The 18,897-nt window shown below is 38.8% G+C and overlaps 1 protein-coding gene across 5 annotated transcripts in view; it reads right to left on the reverse strand.

The window, feature by feature from the left end:
• FHOD3 (formin homology 2 domain containing 3) overlaps positions 1 to 18,897 on the reverse strand; it is a 373,180-nt gene that overhangs the window by 304,814 nt on the left and 49,469 nt on the right. For all 5 annotated transcript variants that reach the window (XM_059856914.1, XM_059856895.1, XM_059856904.1 and 2 more), the window contains exon 3: positions 13,535 to 13,599. In XM_059856914.1, coding sequence (XP_059712897.1) covers positions 13,535 to 13,599 — 65 coding nt within the window. The remainder of the gene's footprint in view (positions 1 to 13,534; positions 13,600 to 18,897) is intronic.

The following is an 18,897-nucleotide window of genomic DNA, read 5'->3' on the forward strand; positions in this document are numbered from 1 at the left end:
ATTGCTTTGGACAGACCAAGGCAGGGGTGAATGCTGAAGGAATTTACACCAATTTACACCAGCCAAGAAACTTCCTTGTAATACTAAAATGCTCAGCTTCAAATTGGATATGGTGCTCAAAATGACAACACACATCTGCAAGCAAATGCTCCATCCACAACAGCTACTTTTATTCTGAAATGAGAGGCTGATGTAAGTAAATAAAGTAAGTAAATGATGTAAGAGGTTCCCTGCATAATTCTGATGTTACTTAAACCCAAAGTATTCATGAAAAGAAAGGGTAGGCAGATAGGAATTTGGGCTCTTCAGCCAAACCGTGCTACTGTTTTTCTTCCTGGAGAAAACAAGCTAACCTGATAAGAAGTACTGAGGTAGTAATACATTTCATGTACTATCAATGAGGCAAGAAAAAAAAGAAAAATTAGAAACAATGTTGTCATGCATATGCAAGCTCGTGAACAGCAAGAGTATAGACAGATCTGAAGAGGTCATGGGTACGTAGCTGGGGCACTATAATACTGGCTGTCTTATCAAGAAGGCAGAATTGACAGGTGTAAGTCACAATTTCACTATCTACCAACAAGAGAGGGTAAAAAGGGTGAATGCTGACATGTGCCACAGCCACCTCTGATAAGGTATCTCATTTAGATGTCCAGGACATTCAGCTGCCCTGAAAACATCCCTTGTTTTTTCAGCGGGGAGAAGGGAGGTACAGCTACAGCCCACAAAATTACTCTCTCCTCCTTTTTATTCTTTGGAAACACAAAAAAAGATCTTTCCAGCTGGGTGCTGAATGCCGAAGTACAGCTGAGTTGACCCTCAGAGGCAGGACAGGCAGCAGGCTGGGGCTGCCTGACCACCTGACACCGACCCATTTGTCAGCAGGAGGCACAGGCAGACAGCTACCTCCGGAAACTGCCAGCTGCAGGGCATCAGGCTAAGAGGAGGAGCAGGCAATGCCAGGAAGTTACTCTTTGGCAGCAATAGGAGAGACACAAAATGAAAAGAAATCCCCTTTTTAAGCATTCACAGCTTGGCACATAACGAGGCAGGCTCTGCAACATGGAAAGTTCGTTGCTTGCTCAGAAGGCAGTCATGTCAGAAAGACCAGAGTAAAACTCTTTAACTTTCCCCTTCCCCTGGGAAGGCATGTACCTGCACATCTGATCCCTGAGAAGCTGGCTGGTACAAGTTATCAAAAAGCACCATCTCATTTGAGTGCAAGACAGGTTTTTCATAAAGGTAGAATGGACCAACTGTAACACCAAACCGCCTTTGGGGGCAACGGTTTGCCCAGAAAGTCTTGTGCACCAATGTTGACAATTTCTGTCTCAGTCTTAGCAAAGCTTTCACTACACATGCAGAGCAGACTCCACCTCCACTTGATTCCATATAATGGGCCTTAGAGCCAATGGAAGTAACTCCCAGCCTTAATCTCTGAATCTTACCCTTACTTTCTTTCCAGTGAAACTTTGGAGGAGTTATTCCAGCAAGTTATTCCAAATTTACCTACACAAATTATGTATTAGATTGACAGGATCTAGGAAAAAGAAATCAGTGTAACTATATTCAGAGCTTGGCAAGGAACCAAACTTCAACAAAAAGCTGGTATCATTTGAGACTATCAGGGACTCTGAAGACAGAAACCAGAAACGGGCAATAGACCACATGCATCCCTCTCAACCAGGCAATTCGTCTCCCAGATCTGTTCCCTTTATGGTCAATGGAGCAAGAGCAATTCAGGGCAGGACCATAACTGAGATGCCCCGGTGTGCCCTCTGGGCTGGTTCTGCTCCCCATGACAGAGGGGACCCAGTAGTTGACGCAGCAGCCAAGCAGCATGCCTGGCATCACTGGGAGGCTGACAACAAGAGAAACCCTGGCAGTGCAACAGCAGTAAACCTTCACCTAGAAACAGGTTTTTCCTACATAGTTAAAACCAATTTAAGCAATATGAGAAAGAATAACTCTGCCCGATGACTTGAAGCAACCTGGCAGCTGAAAAAAGGCTTGCAAGGGTCTTACTGCTTTCCTGACTCAAAGAAATGAGGGAAGAATTAAATCCATGCTGTTTCCTTGATGCATTTGGAGGGTTCTCTTGAGGCCTGGGTGGTAATATTTTTATGGGTTTTTGGGTTTATTTTTAAGAGTAAGACAAAAGGTTCTCAGTCTTCACAAAACAGATACAATCGCAAAAATGCTTTTTGCATAGCACCTGTGATTTTCTTGTTTAGCTTTTTTTTTTTGTCTTTTCCTACTGAAAAATGTAGAAACTGGGAATTTCTGTGTTTGAACTGCTCCCACTTCCTGCCTTTCCAATAAGCATCCCCAGGGGCCAGCTGGAAACAGTACCCAGCATCCCAAGGTACCGCCAAGTCACAGATGGTTCTTTAGGTCTTGCTAGTTGGTACCAAATTTTATGCATTTTAGTGGCTTAAAGCAAAAAGATTCAATCTCACAGCGGTTGGGTTAGAAAAACTCCTCCTGAAGTCTTAGTAAAGATCTGCAAATGACTGAATGTCAGCCTCAAACATGCACTGTACAGAAGGGAAGACAACACACAACAGCAGCAGTACACAATATAAAACAGGAAGACCATGGTGACAGCAACCTCAGGGTGAAAATCCCTCAGGTGATCACTAACCTCAGGGTGAAAATCCAGGACACTCAGTCACTGGTAACAGAGTGTGTTGTCTAGGGTAGCTATAGGTGCTTGTTATTCATCACTTGTACTCACCTTGTGTCAAAAGCACAGCATGTGCTCACAGCCAAGGCTTTAAGGAGCTGTTCAGAGTATCCCTGTAGTGCTCTCTTCCCAGGTTACACCACCCTTGAGAATACTGCTGTAGTGCCTGGCTATTCCAGCAAAGATATAGGGGCAGATTTTATTCGCTCACCCACTCCTTCTGGTTCCAAAGTATTTTTAATGTACTGTGAATTTTAACGTATTGGTTTTAATAAAAATTACTAAGTTGTAGTATGCTGCTGTTGAAGAGAATAACACAGCAGAACTTTCTTGTGAGGGATTTGATACAGGTTTTCTGGTTGGTTACTTATGGTGCTAGACCTTTCATGCAAACATATCCATGCTTTCTATGGCAAGCTTTTCCTAAGTGCAACACCAAGAATTTCAGTGTAACAACAAAAGGGAAAAAAAAGGGAAGGAAGCCTCCTGATGTATTTGTGATGCAGTTACACGGAACCACTCATACACGCTCTGAGCAGCAAGAAGCAGAAAGGCAGTCACAAGTGGCTGCCATCCTGCCAGCATCACCATCACCCTCCCTGCCCAAAACAGCTCATGCAGTCCCCACACATGGCAGAATAAGCCCTACTGTTGAAAGGGCTGAGGAAAGCCCCCAGCTCCTGGGCACAGATGAGATGAGTCCCAAGCCTCCTCTCATGCCCAACCTGACGAGAACCCTTTCACACTCTCAGCTTTATTTTACAAAAAGTCAAGGAGAAAGCAAATGTCTCCACAGGCATTTGATTCTGAACAGGCTTTTAAGTGTCCATTTAGTCTGAATTTAGGATTATGGGAAGAAGTAAGGAAGACATCCAACATTTATATTTCACTCCCCAGTACAGAAACAAGTTGACTGGATATGCCAGTTTTTAGACATTCTGGCCATTAAAGCTGATGTATAAACCTTATAGCCACAGGGAGAAATAAACCTGCAGAAAGAGGGCCTTTATTAAGGAAAGAGTTTACCAACACACTCCTCTTCATATTTTAATAGAAAGACCAGAGCTAAATATTTAATGCCTGAAAGGTTAAAAGAAACCTGATATATAACTTCATACATACCAGACTTATCTCAAACTGCTAAATATGAATTGGCATAGCTTATGACATCCTACATCTTACAATAGCATGCTGTTCAGCCACAGTAACTGCTGGGGTTCTAAATAAGGAGGTTGTAACTTTACCTCTTCGTAGCCTAAATTTTTATGTGTCTTATTGAGTCAAAAGCAGGAAAAGAAAGCCTTAAAGAAGATGTTATCATTATTAAAATACAGATGCTGCACAGAAAAAACACAAGGAAACCATTTAACCAGCCAACCAAAAACAACACCAAAACCAAACAAACTCTCTCCTCCCCTACAAACAAAACACCCACACCCACAAAAAGAACAGCTCATACTTAAAAACACTTGAAGACATGAAAAATTCTGAAATAAAGCTAATTTTCCACATTGAATAATATTCCAAATTAAATACTGCCATCTCTCTCTTCCCCTTATGCAGACAGAGATATCATGATTTCCTCAATTTCATCAAGCTCATACAAATACAAAAACCATAATGAAAATGAGTGGTGCTTCTTCCACCATTCCGGAACACATATGACCATGGCATGTTCTGAGCCCAAAATAAGAATTTCATCTAAATGCTTCCAGAGGTACTGTCACAATATTTTTCATGAATAGTAAACACTTAATTCTTGAAACTGGGTCGATTTGGCATATCTCACTTGAGAGTCTTAGAGAAAACAACATATATTACATCAGGGTGCTCTGCCACCTATTTAAATAAAACTCCTCAATCTTTGAAGTATTTCTTTCATGAAAGAAATAAATTGAGAAGCACACAATTTACAAATTAAATCATCTTAATTTCTACAGAAATAAAAGCAGCTGCACATGAAAAAGATGAAAAGAATATAAATGAAAGAGGAATAGAATAGCTGAAGGCAAGGAAAGAACAATACACACTACTTGAATGTCATAATGAAAACCAACAACAGAGAGCAACTATTTCTTGACTGCTGAATTATGAGATAGTGCATTTATCATTACATATCATTGTGGGAAAGAAAGTTATTAAACCATATGAAAAATCAGTTGAACAGCATTATGAAACCACATGCATTTTATATCATCTTCCACAGTGAGATCTTCAAATGGTAACAAAACTTAACCTTCCTTTCAGTAAGTATGACGACTGAAACAACATAGCCCTGGTCTAAACTATGATACTTATATACCTCGACTTGCAGCAAATTCTCAAAAAGCTGGCAAGTGGCATTTGCTTGAAGCATCATTGACCATCAGTTTGCACATTTTGAGTATGCCATTTTCAAAGATAATCAGTCGGACAATGTTCAAACATGCATCTCCTGACCCTGCATTTCAATGACAAGCACATCTTTTTCTTTTTTAAGCTAATATGAAATAAACCATCATAAGGCCACCAAAGCTTACATGTAATGCTTAATTTTGAAGAGAAGCTTGCTTTCTAGCATGATTCCCTGTTTTATGAACTAACACCCTTCTTCCCTTTAATTACACTACATGTGCAGGTCATGCATCTTGCAACACCTCAGAGAGGATGTAACTACATTTAGCCTAATTCCACTTCAGCAAAATCAGCAACCCTCAGCCTTCCTTACAAACAAAGCTAAATCAGAAGTTGGGCTGAAAACAACATCACATGGAAATACCAACATTTCCTATTCCAAACCCACAGCTTTTAAGTAACAGCTTCTAATTTTGCTTCCATAGTTTATGTCCTTAATTCAGTTTTACTCTTCTACAGGGTAAAGCTTAAAACATGAGAGTGTGCTGGACTGTTTCAAGAGAACTAATCTGAATCCAATTCACTTGTTTGGTTTATATCTTATGTATAGAGCAGGTTTACATGGAGGCAGGAAACAAATAATTCTGTTCTTTTCCAAGCGTAATGCTAATTTATTTGAAGATATTTCATATGAACCTTTTTCCCCTCTAATTAAGGGCTGAACATGCTGTACTGCAGTCTACAGCAAAACTAGTTAAAAGTCTGAATACAGACCATATGAGGAAGAACTGCCTTGTCTGTCAATAAAAATATCTATAATGTATGTGGGAAGTGCAAATAGCCAAAAAGGGAAACTATATGAAAACTATCAACAGCTATTGGTGTGCCATCAATAGCATTGACCTCATTAACACAGATACAACTATTATTACCTTTTTTTTTCCAAAGGAGTCCATTATAAGCAGCTATAAAGTGTTTAAATTTTTGTACTGATTTTTTTTTTAATCTTCAAGAAGGTATGCTTAGATTGCAGTGGAAAAATCCACTTAAAAAATTTCATTATCAATAATATGATACTTTATAAGTACTTTAAGAAAAAAAAATCTGAAACAAGTCTAAATGGACTTCTATTGGGCAGTGGGAAGCAAAGTATCAGACTAATTTCCCATTCTGGCTTTATGAGGAGATGGTTTCCTTTATAGTACCAATGAAGATGACTGAAAAAGTTTTGTTGTTTATTTTGATTAGAAATAGGACTTGTTTTAAATCTCGCTGTTCAGAGGCAAAAATAGATTCCATCTTCCTTGCAGATTTTTACATATGGCAAAAACAAAAACAAACAAAAACAAACCCCTAAAAAAAGAGGAAAGTTGTCAGGCAAAAAAAGTCAGAAAGAGGATATCGAAATTCAAATACATTTCACTCAATTTCTGCAACTCTTCCCAGTGTGAGTTGAGACAGCTATGCTTTCACATTTTAAAACAATGCCTCCTGAAAAAGCATCTCACTATCTTGCCCCAGAAATGTCCCTTCAAATCTGGAACAAGGCCATCTAATGCAAGAATTTACCACTTCAATATGAAAATGCCACTGCTAATGGAGCCGTTACCTGCTCTAAAGCCTCTTGGCTCTTCTTGCTATAAAGTCTATTTAATTTTTGTAACTTAAACCAAATATGCAGGGCAAATCTTGGAAATCTACCCTTGTCTCAAACAACTTCTGAGATCCTACAGGACTGCCCAGAGCTTTCTCAGTGAGACAGCAGAAGGTAAATCACAGGTTATGGGGAAGTACCATGGTTCATGCCCACAAAAGAGGCTGACCAAACATGTGCACAAGAAGTACAACAGAAATCTAACATTTCAATTTATAGAGGTGTACATTTTTAAAGCAAAACCACAAGTTATTTATATGGATAGATTTTTCACAAAGTAATCTGATCTGGGAACCAGAGGATTTTACTTAGAGCATCTGTGTTCCACATTCTCAGGAAAGAAAATTTAAATAATCCTAAAAGCTGAAAAAGGTATTTTTATCACAGCCTTTGCAGCTATTTCACATTTCACTCAAAGAGAGCTGAACCAGATATCTCAAATCACATCTGGATGCAGGCCCCAGTAAGTACTGTGTGCACTGCTTTAACTAGAACTCAAATTATTCTATTAAAAAAAAGCCTAGCCCTTAAAAAACTCCCCCCGAGTTCTGGCATTCCTTTTCAGGTTTTTTCAATTTGTGTGATGTCAGTTTACATCTAATAAGTATGTTGTTTATTATCTTCATTTAAGTCAGGGCTTTAACCAAGTTACAGCAAGAGTCATAGGAAGCGTATCACGATTACAAATCCATAATGCATGCAAGATCCCTGTGTAGCACCATTAAATCCATTAATCACAGTCTTTTTGGTCCCAATTATGCTAAGAAGATATTCGATAAAACAATTTCAACTCACCTCTCTCTCTCTCTCCTGTTACCATCAGCGCAAAGAAGGCAAAACCACAGCGCTTCCGACAAATTCTCAAGGCACCTCTTTTGTTCCCTTTAAATTAAATCCGAATTGGTTGCACGTTTTACTGAACTGCTAATGCTCTCCACATGTTCCCTCTCTCAGACTGAAAATGTTTTCTATTAGGAATGCCTAGCACTGAGCATAAAACTGTAAAATGTCCTTCAAACAACCCAAAGTTGCTCTCTTTCCTAGGAATGTATCACTACTTGCCCAAATGAACAGCTCATAGCCCTACAATTAGGCTTCCTTTTGTAAAGCTTTTTAGTAGGACTCCTTTTCTTACTTAGTGTGTTCAGAAACTCCCTTATCAAAAGCAAGCTGTTTATTTTAAAATCCATTAAGTTATTCCCTTTAAAAAAACAAAGCAACAAGGTTTTCAAGCATGAGCTAGAGGAACTTCACATTGTCCATGGCCATGAAAAAGCTACGCCAGCACTCAGCAAATGCAGAAATTCCAGAAAGATGAAATGGGGTAATGATATTTGCAGGGAGAAGCATCTCATGTCAGACAGTACCAAGAACATGGATTGCAGGCTCAAGCTTAACTTTAGTCTCAGAGAATGAAATGCAACACGGTTTCACATGTCCTTAACCATAACAACACTGACTTTTCAATGCTTTAATGCTCTTACAAGGAAAAACCACGTTTTTTCCCCCTTTCAATCCATGTATCCCAACTTCTCTGCAACAAAGGGCCAGGTAAAATTACAGACTCAAGACAGGATTTTGTCTTTGTGAAAGCACAGTGGTACCACTCCAGAGGACATTATCCCTCCACGTGCTTTTGATGCAAGTCCTACCAGAAGGTTCAACCGATGCAGAAATAGTTGTAGAATCTAATCATATCTGCTCTAACACATGAAACAAGTCCACATAATGGATAACAGAAGGGAAAACTGTACATGGAAAAAAGGACTAGGTGCATAGTTCAGTTATTACAGGACAAATAAAAACAGCTGGCTTCTGCTAGCCCCGTGGTTACAACCAGCTTACAGCTTCCCTCAGGTATCCCAGAACAATACAGCTCAAGAAAATATTTATGGCTACATTTCATAAATGATATTAAGAGCAAGGGGATATCAAAAAGATAATCCCACGAGCTCTGTGGAAAGGCTGAGTTATTGGTGCGAAAACAGATGCCCTGAGAGTAGGGGCTAAAAGAGCCACTGTGCAGCACGGCAGCACTGGTGTCCCAGAGTAGGGAATAATCCACTGTGGAGGTAACTCTGCATCTACTCACATTCAAGAGCCAATAGAACAGGATTTTAAAATGGTTATAACAACTTATACCAAAGCTGTATTATACATTTTGCAAGACTTTTGCAATAATATACTTGCACTCTGTTTAGGGCCCTCACTGGATCAAGCTGTGAAATGCAATATACACAAATATCTATGCAAATTATTTTTAATCTACTGGCAGATAAAAGAAAACTTTGCACAAATATAGGAGAGAGATCTAACCATACAAAATATGTAATTTTATAGAGCAAAAGCATTTAAATAACCAACTGGGGGTCCTGAGTGTGTGTTTTGGTTGGTTTTGTTTGTTTATTTGGCTTGAGGTTTTGGGGGATTTTTTAATAATAAACTGACACAAAAAGGTAGTAAAATTTAAAATACTCATTGCAACAGTTGCTAACCTTCCAAGCCACAGTACTCCAAGTAATCCCAGGTCAATACATTCACTCAAAATCACATCAACTTTTGTTATTTGCATTCTTCTTGTATTACATTGTATTAACAACTGAAGCTTACACCAAACTTCTTTTGGCAGAATCGTTCTAAGTCACTGTCATGGATCCCTGCCCAAACATCATTCTCAGTACTGATTGCAACACTCCTGATTTAACATCACAGGAATAAGCAATAGAAGAGGACATGGGGGCTCTCTTGGACTAAATACAGCATCCAGATATATGAGAGCAAATGGCATCTTTTCTCTCAGAGATCACACCAGATTTTGAGAAAAAAGTCATGAAGCAACGAACAACAAATGAAGGAGGAGCTGCAAACAGAGCTGGTCCAACCAAGGACCTAATGGTTAAACTGAGTCCTTCTGCAGGAAAAGTGGAGCTAAAAAGATCTTTAAAACTTCACTGTCACAATGTTGCTCTGACTACAACCTTCCATTTAGTTTCAGGGGCTAAAACTTTTGACATTGTTGGTGTTCACCCTCTATAGTTACATTCTCATTTACATTAGACTTTATCAAGGCTTCAGCTGAGCCCTGTAATTGTTAAATATATACAAACTAAAATAATGTTAAGACACAACTAAATACAAAGTCATATGGCTGCCAAAAATACTAAAAAGACTTTTCCCACAAGGGTAGTAATTCATAATAAATGTGATTTGAATAAAAGGTCAAATTTGAAAGCTTGTGGGAAAAAAACCCTACAGTTGACACTATCTGATTTAAGGAGCACTCAGAGCCCAGAAGGCCAATCATGTTCTGGGCTGCATCAAAAGTATGGCCAGAAGGTTGAGTGAGGGGCTTCTGCCCCTCTGTTCTGTCCTTTTGAGACCCCAACTGGAGCTCTGCATCCAGCTCTGGGGTCCCCAACACAGGAAGGACATGGACCTGGTAGAACAGGTCTGAAGGGTACAAAGATGCTCCAGCCCTCTGGTCACCTCTCCTGTGAAGGCTGAGAGAACTGGGACTCTTCAGCCTGGAGAAGACAAGGCTTCAAGGAGGCCTTACAGCAGCCTTGAAGTAATCAAAAGGGTCTTTTAAAAAAGAAGAGCAACTTTATATATGGGTAGCTAGTGATAGGACAAAAGGCAAATTTTGAGGCCGAGAGAGGGCAGATTTAAATTAGAAGTTAGGAAGAAATTCTTTACTGTGAGAGTGGTGAGAGACTGGAACAGGATGCCCAGAGAAGCTGTAGATGCCCCATCACTGGAAGTGTTGGAGGCCAGCTTGGATGAGGCCCTGAGCAAACTGTTCTAGTGGATGGCATCACTGCCCATGGCAGGGGGTTAGAACTAAATGACTTTTAGTCATTAGGTTAGAACAAAATTATTTTTAGGTTCCTTCCATCCCTCTCTATTCTATGATTTTATGATTCCTCCACTAAGGTCTTTGGAGATCAACAAGTTCAAAAATACATCTATAATTTTCAATAAGTTATGTTCTCTGAACAGAACTGGTTTCAGCAATGTTCTTTTCATATAAATAAACATTCTAAATATTGAAGTTGGTATTAAAACCACTTAAAAGTATTAGCTATTAATTAATCCTGATAATTTAATCAGGATTAAGCCAAAATGGGAGAATAGAATAATATTTAAAAGTAAATTTATTCCTTCATGCTGAAAGTCCTTAGTATGTACATAAGAAAAGAACTCAAACTGAGAGTTGAAAAAAAAAAAAAGAGAAAGCAATAATGCATTAAATTAAGGTACTTAACAGGAACTTATATTTAATAGGGTAGAAAATACCACAACTTCTGCACTCAAGTTATTAAGTATTATTCCTTCCCTGCTCTGCTTGAAAACCCTACCCCTACTTGACATGAGACTTGCTAAGTCTACCCAGGTCTCAAAAATATCAGCAGTAGTAGATGTAGTCAATACATCCTCTGACACTGAAGCCCAATGAATTCTCCAGAGACTTGAAGTCACTAACGATGGAAAACTTTATCTGGACATCTGAACATAAACACTTCTGTTATTTCCCACAATTTAAAAGTATAATGAGTTTGGAAGAAGGAAAAAAATAGTGATCCAGCTTTAAAATGGGAAAGTTTATGGCAGGAGAGCTATTTCTTTACACCTATCAGGTCTTAAGAACAAAGTAAAACTCTGAATACAAAGATGATAGGAGGCTCTGCAGAAAGGTCACTACATAACAAACCACACCTTCTCAGAAAGCAGCCCTAGCTACCTGTTGGGGACTTTGCAGAGTCAGTAACATTGCTAACCACAATGCTTTCCATGGAGACTGTGAAGACTGAAAGAAAACACCCAAAGCATGACAGTTTTACTCCACGTAACACAATCTCAGATTCCTCTAGCTCCTGGCTTCTACTCCTAATAGGTAACATACCTTTTAACATCTAAATCTAATGCTTGCATTTCAAAAGAGATGTTAACAGGCAGCTGGTGTGCACACATACACACCAACAGTACCCACTGTGCCAGTGAAATAGCCCTCTTATTCTGTGACAGGTTTGACTGCTAAGCACAGCTCTGCAAAACGTACTATGAAACATAGAATGTTCCCTGACTCTTTCATACTATCCCATACCAAAAAAATAAGACAAACTTTATATGAAAAGAAATGAAAAAGAAAATAAGAGAAAAGAAACTACATTACATCAAGCTAGGGGCTGAAACAAAAACTTACCCCAAAAATCTAAACTTCAGCAGGGGGGATGGAAATTGGAACCAGAACTTGCATTTGGCTTTTCTGACTTTAAAGAACCAAGCCAAAAGCCCATATCCAAGCACACCTCTTCTCTAGGAGTTTGAAATCTGGACTCAAGTTTTGCAGCCTGGCTTCCTCTGTACTCACTGCTGAATGCATCACTGCTGCCAGAGAGCAACAGCACCTGACAAGGGATTACACTTTCATACAGGAACAATTAAGATACATGCACAGTAATATGGCTAATTGCCCACAGTAAGCTAAAATGAAAACAGATAACAACAATGCAACCACACGTCGACACTCAGAATCTTATGTGCTCCAATTCCTCGACGGCTGCACTCTGGAGAAAAAAAAACATTACATGAAAATTCTTTTTATAAAACCTCAATCCGGGAAACTTATCAAATCTTGTCTTGCTGTACTGGTCTGTTTTGCCAAATATACTTCCAGACCTAACAAGAACAATCTTCTCCAAGCTGTTCTTAATTTCACTCACATTTATAAAATCAGTTTTACTTTGCATCATCTCTGTTCCTTCTCTAACACTTAACACGTATGCTTGCTCTACTGTTCTTCCTCAAGTTCATGGTAGTAGAGGCAAAACTCTTCCTGCACAAGGCAGCCTAGAGATTGTTCTCAATGAGAGGTATTTGTGGAATTCTGTAGGTTGCTTATACTCAGCTCAAATTCTCAGAAATGCCATTTCATAACATATCCTGGGGGCAGGGGAAAACGTTTAGCCGTATTTAAAGCCTGAATCCTCCAAAAGTCACTGTAGAAATGACACAAAACTTTGACTTTCTCTTCTTCCTTTTAAGGAAGATACCTATATTTCGAGGCTTCAGCCATGATATCTTGAAGCAAGACCAACAAGTTAAACATACTGTTTAACACACTGTTGAATCTACTATGGACAAGTTGAAAAAGACTGTGGCACAGACACACAAGATTTTTAGTTTTTTTGTTTTAAACCAGCTGCCCACAGAATCTGTCATACTGTCACCAGGACATGAGCATTAGCTTTGCCACTGATGTTCAAACATTCTGCTCTGTAGAATGCTGGAGAACACATTAATGCCATCCCAGACCACCAGCCTCCTCCCATGGAACCTTAAAGCTCTTTTGACACGCACATTATTATGACTTTCATTAGACTTTTCCTTGTGACAGCATTGTTTTAACGAGGGTTTTTAAGACACCGACTCTGTGATAATGACAAATATGCAGCCAAGATCTGCAAAATGTGAAGCAGTAAACATTACATGCTATTAAAATATAGCAGATAGTTGTCAGCCAACAATTCTTCAGATCCCATTCCCAATCCAGAACACAGTCATTTTCAGGTGCACACAAAGGCTGTGACAAGACAGATAATTGAAGATTCTTCAAAGAACCACCCAACCATCTGACATCACTGTCAAATGCTATACTTCCCTGTGATATTTAATATGCTTTAAGGGTAGTGTAGTTAATACAACCTAATTTCAGCAACAAACAAAATGATAAAATCAATTTATTGACCATTACTGTCAGTTTGGAACACAAACAAGTCTGATTCATACTCCCCAGATTTGCTTCTTGGAAATCAGTTCTGGTTATTTGTTCTCTTTCAGACATGTGGAACTTAACTTACCAATGCAGGCATGGACTCGCACTGAGAGCTGGGTCCTCAGAATTATGCTGTGCTTCTTGCCCCTCCTATAAAGAGAAGAAAAGTACGTAAAGGTATAGTGAGGAAGAAGAGGAACTGGAAGTAAACAAGTCGAGTCTAGGAAAAAAAGGGTGGGAGGGAAGGGAAGACACTAGAAATTTTTTGTCTTTGTTTCTCATAATCCACTTCCATTTTAATTTGCAATAAATTAATTTTCCTCATCAAGACTGTTTTGACTATGATAGCCACGGTTAGGTGATCTCTCCATCTTTATCTCAAACAACAAGTTTTCTTATCCTATTTTCCCTCCCTTTTGCTGAGGACAGGGAGCAAGAGAGCAGCTGGGTAGGCATCTGGACACTTGCCAAGGACAGCCCACCACAATGAAAACTGTATTAGAGAAGAATCGAGTGATGACTGCACATTTTAGTTTTCACAGAAATACTTTAATGCTAGGTATAATTAAGCATTAAAAGAAAATCCAAGGTTAAACAAGTCATTGACACTTTCACAGATCTGCCTGCTTAAGTAGCCTAATGGGTTTTTAAAGCACAAAAGTAGCTATGTTTCTCATGCAAAGAGGCAAAACTGATGTCCTTTTCCACTCTGACTCTCAGTTCCATATTGGGCTTAAATGGAATGACTATTTTAATTAGCTGCTAAATACGTCATTTGGTTTTCAGTCAAATTACCTTTAGCTGCATTTCTTCAACCTTGACAAGAGCACAGTTCTTGATTTCCAGGTGCTATACCTGCACACTGGCATGAGGGCACTGACAACACCTTGTCTCTGCACCCAAACCTGCTCACCTGATCGAAGGTGGCAGGGTAAGAAAAGCCAAATGTCTTTTGTGCTTGTACAGCAGTGTATTCTCCCTCTTTTTTCTGAAACTAAAAAGGCAATTCCTGGACAAGTGGCTCTACGTAGCCCAGATGACCTCCAGAGGTCCCTTCTTACTCAGTTATTCTGTGATTCAGTGAATTTATTGTGTGAAAACACTCATGAGGGTACACTGGTTGTAGAACACAACTGGATGCAGCTTCGTTTGAGTCATGGAAACCATAGACCCACTTCTACATACAAGAGCACAAACCAGCAAGACCTTTCTCAGTTACATATTTTGCAACTTTGCTGAGCGGCTTCAGGCCCAAACCCTTTACACAGACACCCAGAAGAATCTTATGCTGGCTGTAACTTAAAATAGTTTTTTTAGTAACAACAGAAGTTCTTCCCCACCTTATTGTTTTCCTGTCCACAGTTATTTTGCAGGACAAAAATATTTTGCATTATTTTCATGAAAAAACTAAGCAAAATGTTTTATATTACTTCTCAGAAGGATCTCCAGGGGAAGCAAGGAAGGGAAGTAGTGACAGGTATTTTCAGAAAAATATTGCCCTTAGGAAAATATAACGGAAAACAAAGAAAAGTAAGGACGTGAAAAAAAGTGGTTAATGTTGAGCTGTGTACCTGCTAATAGAGGACTTATTTCAGTAATCTACTTCTGCATAGATTAAATAAAAAAGTTAAACAGAGGGCTTTTTAAAAACAACTTTTAATCAAAATTACTCTTTAAAGGATCCACTTGGACATCATTAGTGGGCAAAGCGTCACCCCTCTCTTAATAACTTGAAGTGCCAAGCAGTACATGCTATTGCCCCCACAAAAGCAGGCTGTAGTTTGCACTGTGAAACTCCCTAGAGCAGTTCCAGGTTTAGGACTGACTCTCTGTCGACCTAAACATCTCCTGTTGTTCTGGCAGGACACACTCTTTACCTGCATTCATATTCTGCAGATTATTAACAGCTTCCCCTCCCTACAGGAGTGCCAGGATTCCTCTGGAATATTGAATTTGCCAAGTTAGGGAAGAATTTTTGACCAAACCTCTTGCCTTTCACAACATGTGATTCTGTACAGAAACTGCTTCTCTTGATCTCCCTTCCTTCATGGACTTGTTGATACACCTGACATACACAAATCCTCTGAGATAAAATCAGAAAATGAAAGAATTGAGTCAAGATTGTTTATTTAAGAATTGTAAAAGGATAGCCCAGAATTAGCAAAGACAAAGGAAGTCTATATAATCAGACATATTATTCTTCCCATCCTGAAAAACTGATCAGCTAAAAGAAACTGCTATTTTAACAAGAAATGGACATTTCTATCTTGGCACTCTCTAGTGTTTTAGCAGTCTATAGGGTACAATGACTTCACCAGCAGTCTGCTGAAATCTACAGGTCTGTGGTGATTTGCTGAAAGAACAGACAGCAAGTTCCCAGCCATCAGAGAGCGACTAAACACAAGGACCTGAGAAATCAGCACCATTTTAAGGCCTGTAGAGATTCAGGCCCATTACAATTTAATAGAGTTTTCCCTCCTTTTCTAAAAATCCAATGCACAATGTATCCTCGTATAAACAAGGCAGGTTTTTTTGGTAGTTCTCCAAGCTTCAACAGTGATGCTACTTCCTCCTCGACCTGACCTCCTTACAAAGACCCCTGAAAACTTAAAGCAAAACCTAGAACAAGCTCTCTTCTACAGGCTCTGTTCTACACTATCATTGCAACTGTAATACCTCCCAGGACAGAAGATTCTCATACACACAAACATTAATTTTTATCTCCCACTGGTTGTATTGGCAATTTTTCCAGCCTACCAAAATCAATATGATTCAAGCCCCAGAAACTACAAAGATGAAGACTCACTTATGATGCTGCATTTCCCCCACTTCCCCCCAGGCCACACCATGATATTCACCACAGAGGCATTTTGTGTGGTTTAGGCATACTAGATTCACCACAGAGCAGCTAATTATAATAAGGCCAGTCACATGTAAAATATTAAAAATTACGCAATTTCCTGATGAATACTTTTGACTATCATACAATATGAATAACACTTTTGCAAAATAAAGATGACCTCTTAAAATTACTGCATCTGTGATACTACGCATACCAGTTTCCAGAAAAGCATATTACAATAATAAATTCAAAAAAAAGAGTAATTTAAGACCCATCCATGATTTCACAGACTCATGAACTACTGGCCAAATAGTATTAAAAAGCATGCCAGTAGGCAAGCTTGCCATGATATCAGGACAGGCCCATTTTTGATACCAGAAGGTCTTAAGTGTAGGTCTGAGAAGAAGGATGTCGTGTCTTAATAAAATAAACTCTCTTAAAAATTTCCTTTCAAAGTTTCCTTGAATCATTAAGAAGAGACTGTGCGTTGGTTTCTTTTAATGTGTGGTTTTGGTGTTAAATGATTATTATTTTGTTTGTTAATGCTTTTTCCTCTCTGTACCCCTAACAACATTCTTGGTATTTTTCCTCTGGTCAAGGGATCGCTTAGCTCAGACAAAGGCTTTGCTTCAAAACAAGTAACTGTTTAAGACAGTCAATTGAGGTACTATTTTCAAAATGTCATTTAAATCAAGACTTGAAAATGTATAATTGAGGGAAACTATTTGTAATGTGGTACATAAACAATGACAAAATAAAGTATTTATATTCCATAAGACAGACACTCAGTGAGCTGTTGGCATGTGCTTATTTACTTTAATTTATTAGAGAATTGAATATAGAAAAAGCTTTGTGTCTTGGTAACTCCAAAGACTAGAAGTTAATCTTATAGCAATAATGATTTCTGATCTCAACACAGATCAAAAGAATGCTATTTAAGGACAATATGTGAAATTTACCTACTCTTCTACTGCTAAATTTCAGCTATTAAATTAACTCTGTTAAATACTTACTGGATCTTTTTTTAATAAACAGTAGCCAGCTGCACTCACTGAAACATATTAAAAAAAAGTCATATCTATAAAAATATATGCCTTAGTTAAGAGTAGATTACAAACTTTGTTACATGTCTAGATTTTGTTTTTTATAAATGAATCTTGTTTTTTGAAGTGTCAGAATTTTTTTTTTCCATCTCATGAATCTGCAGCTGACTGGAGAAGTCCTTCCTCACCCTACTTTAGAGAAAGAGCAAGTGGTTCTCAGCTGCAGCCTGCTTTTAACTTGTGGAACTAAACAAAAACCTACAGGTTTTCCCCGCTAAGTTTCACCAAATCAAGGAAAATCAAGGAAAATAAAATCATATGCTGGCAAACAGTATGGGTACCTTGTATTTTCATTACTTATTTGTTATTAGATGGGAAGGTTTGCTGCTCCCCTAGCCTCCAGCTCTCTCCATATTTAGCTTTTCACACTGCTATGAAGTGCAGTATCAGTCAATCACTCACAGCAAGGCTAACTCTGAACCAGAGGGAATCAGACAATCCAGGCACACGTTTACTTGACACCAAGGCTAACTTGAAATAACCAGATGATTTTTTTCATTATCCTTCAGAACCACTACCAAAGCAAACACAATGGGTTACTGAACCCAGCTAAACTAACACCATGAGCTGCTGCCTGTTTATCCCAAAGAAGGCAGAGGTTGGATGGAAAACTAACTTCAACCTGATAACACTGAAACTATTTCCAGACTTGGACAGCATTTAACATCAGCCTAACCTGACAACTTACCCTATAACAATTCTGCAGCTAATTCTGCCTGATGTAACAATCTAACCATTATGAAAACCTATCTAGCACAGATGCTGCCTTCAAAATACACATGCACAACACATGCTTCACATTTTGTTACAGCTTCTCATAGCACTGAGGTTTCTTCGTGGGCCATTAACCATCTCCAATAATCACATCCATGTTTTCCAACAGAAGTAGCTTAATGAGGACAGCATCCAGCAACTCCTGAGCTCAACAAAAAATCACTGACCCCCACAAAAGAAACCTACACTACAGTATGCCACCAGAAGCAAACACATGGCAACAGACTTGCTCTAGAGTGCATTACTTTTGCAAAGGCATCTGCTTTTTCGTTTTAGAACCCATCCATTCCATCTTCACTTGCACACTCATTTTAGGGAGTGGAAAATGCTTTTGCAATGGGGTATTGCCTCACAGTTGCTTCAGTTTAAGGTACTCCACAGCAGCAACGGAAAACAAACTGCTTCTTGTTGAATGCATAAAGGATGAAATTTTTGCCAGAGTTCAAGCACTTGAGTCTATCAGGTTTTCCCAGAAAAAGATCTGCAAGCCAGCACACACACACAATAAGGAAAGTGTTTTTTAACCTGCTATTAATCAGACAGCATAAATCCTAGGCTTTGATTTCAAGGCTGTTAAGATAAAGCTTGACTGCCATTTCACTATGATATGCTTCTCCAGTCAACTGCAGATTCAAGAGATGGACAAAAAAATTCTGACACTTCAAAAAAAAAGTTGTATAAAAGCCAAGTCTTTTTAAAGTGAGAAAGTGCACATGTGCACAGAGAGTG

This window comes from Haemorhous mexicanus, chromosome 1 (genome assembly GCF_027477595.1).
Source record: "Haemorhous mexicanus isolate bHaeMex1 chromosome 1, bHaeMex1.pri, whole genome shotgun sequence".
NCBI classification, from domain to species: domain Eukaryota; kingdom Metazoa; phylum Chordata; class Aves; order Passeriformes; family Fringillidae; genus Haemorhous; species Haemorhous mexicanus.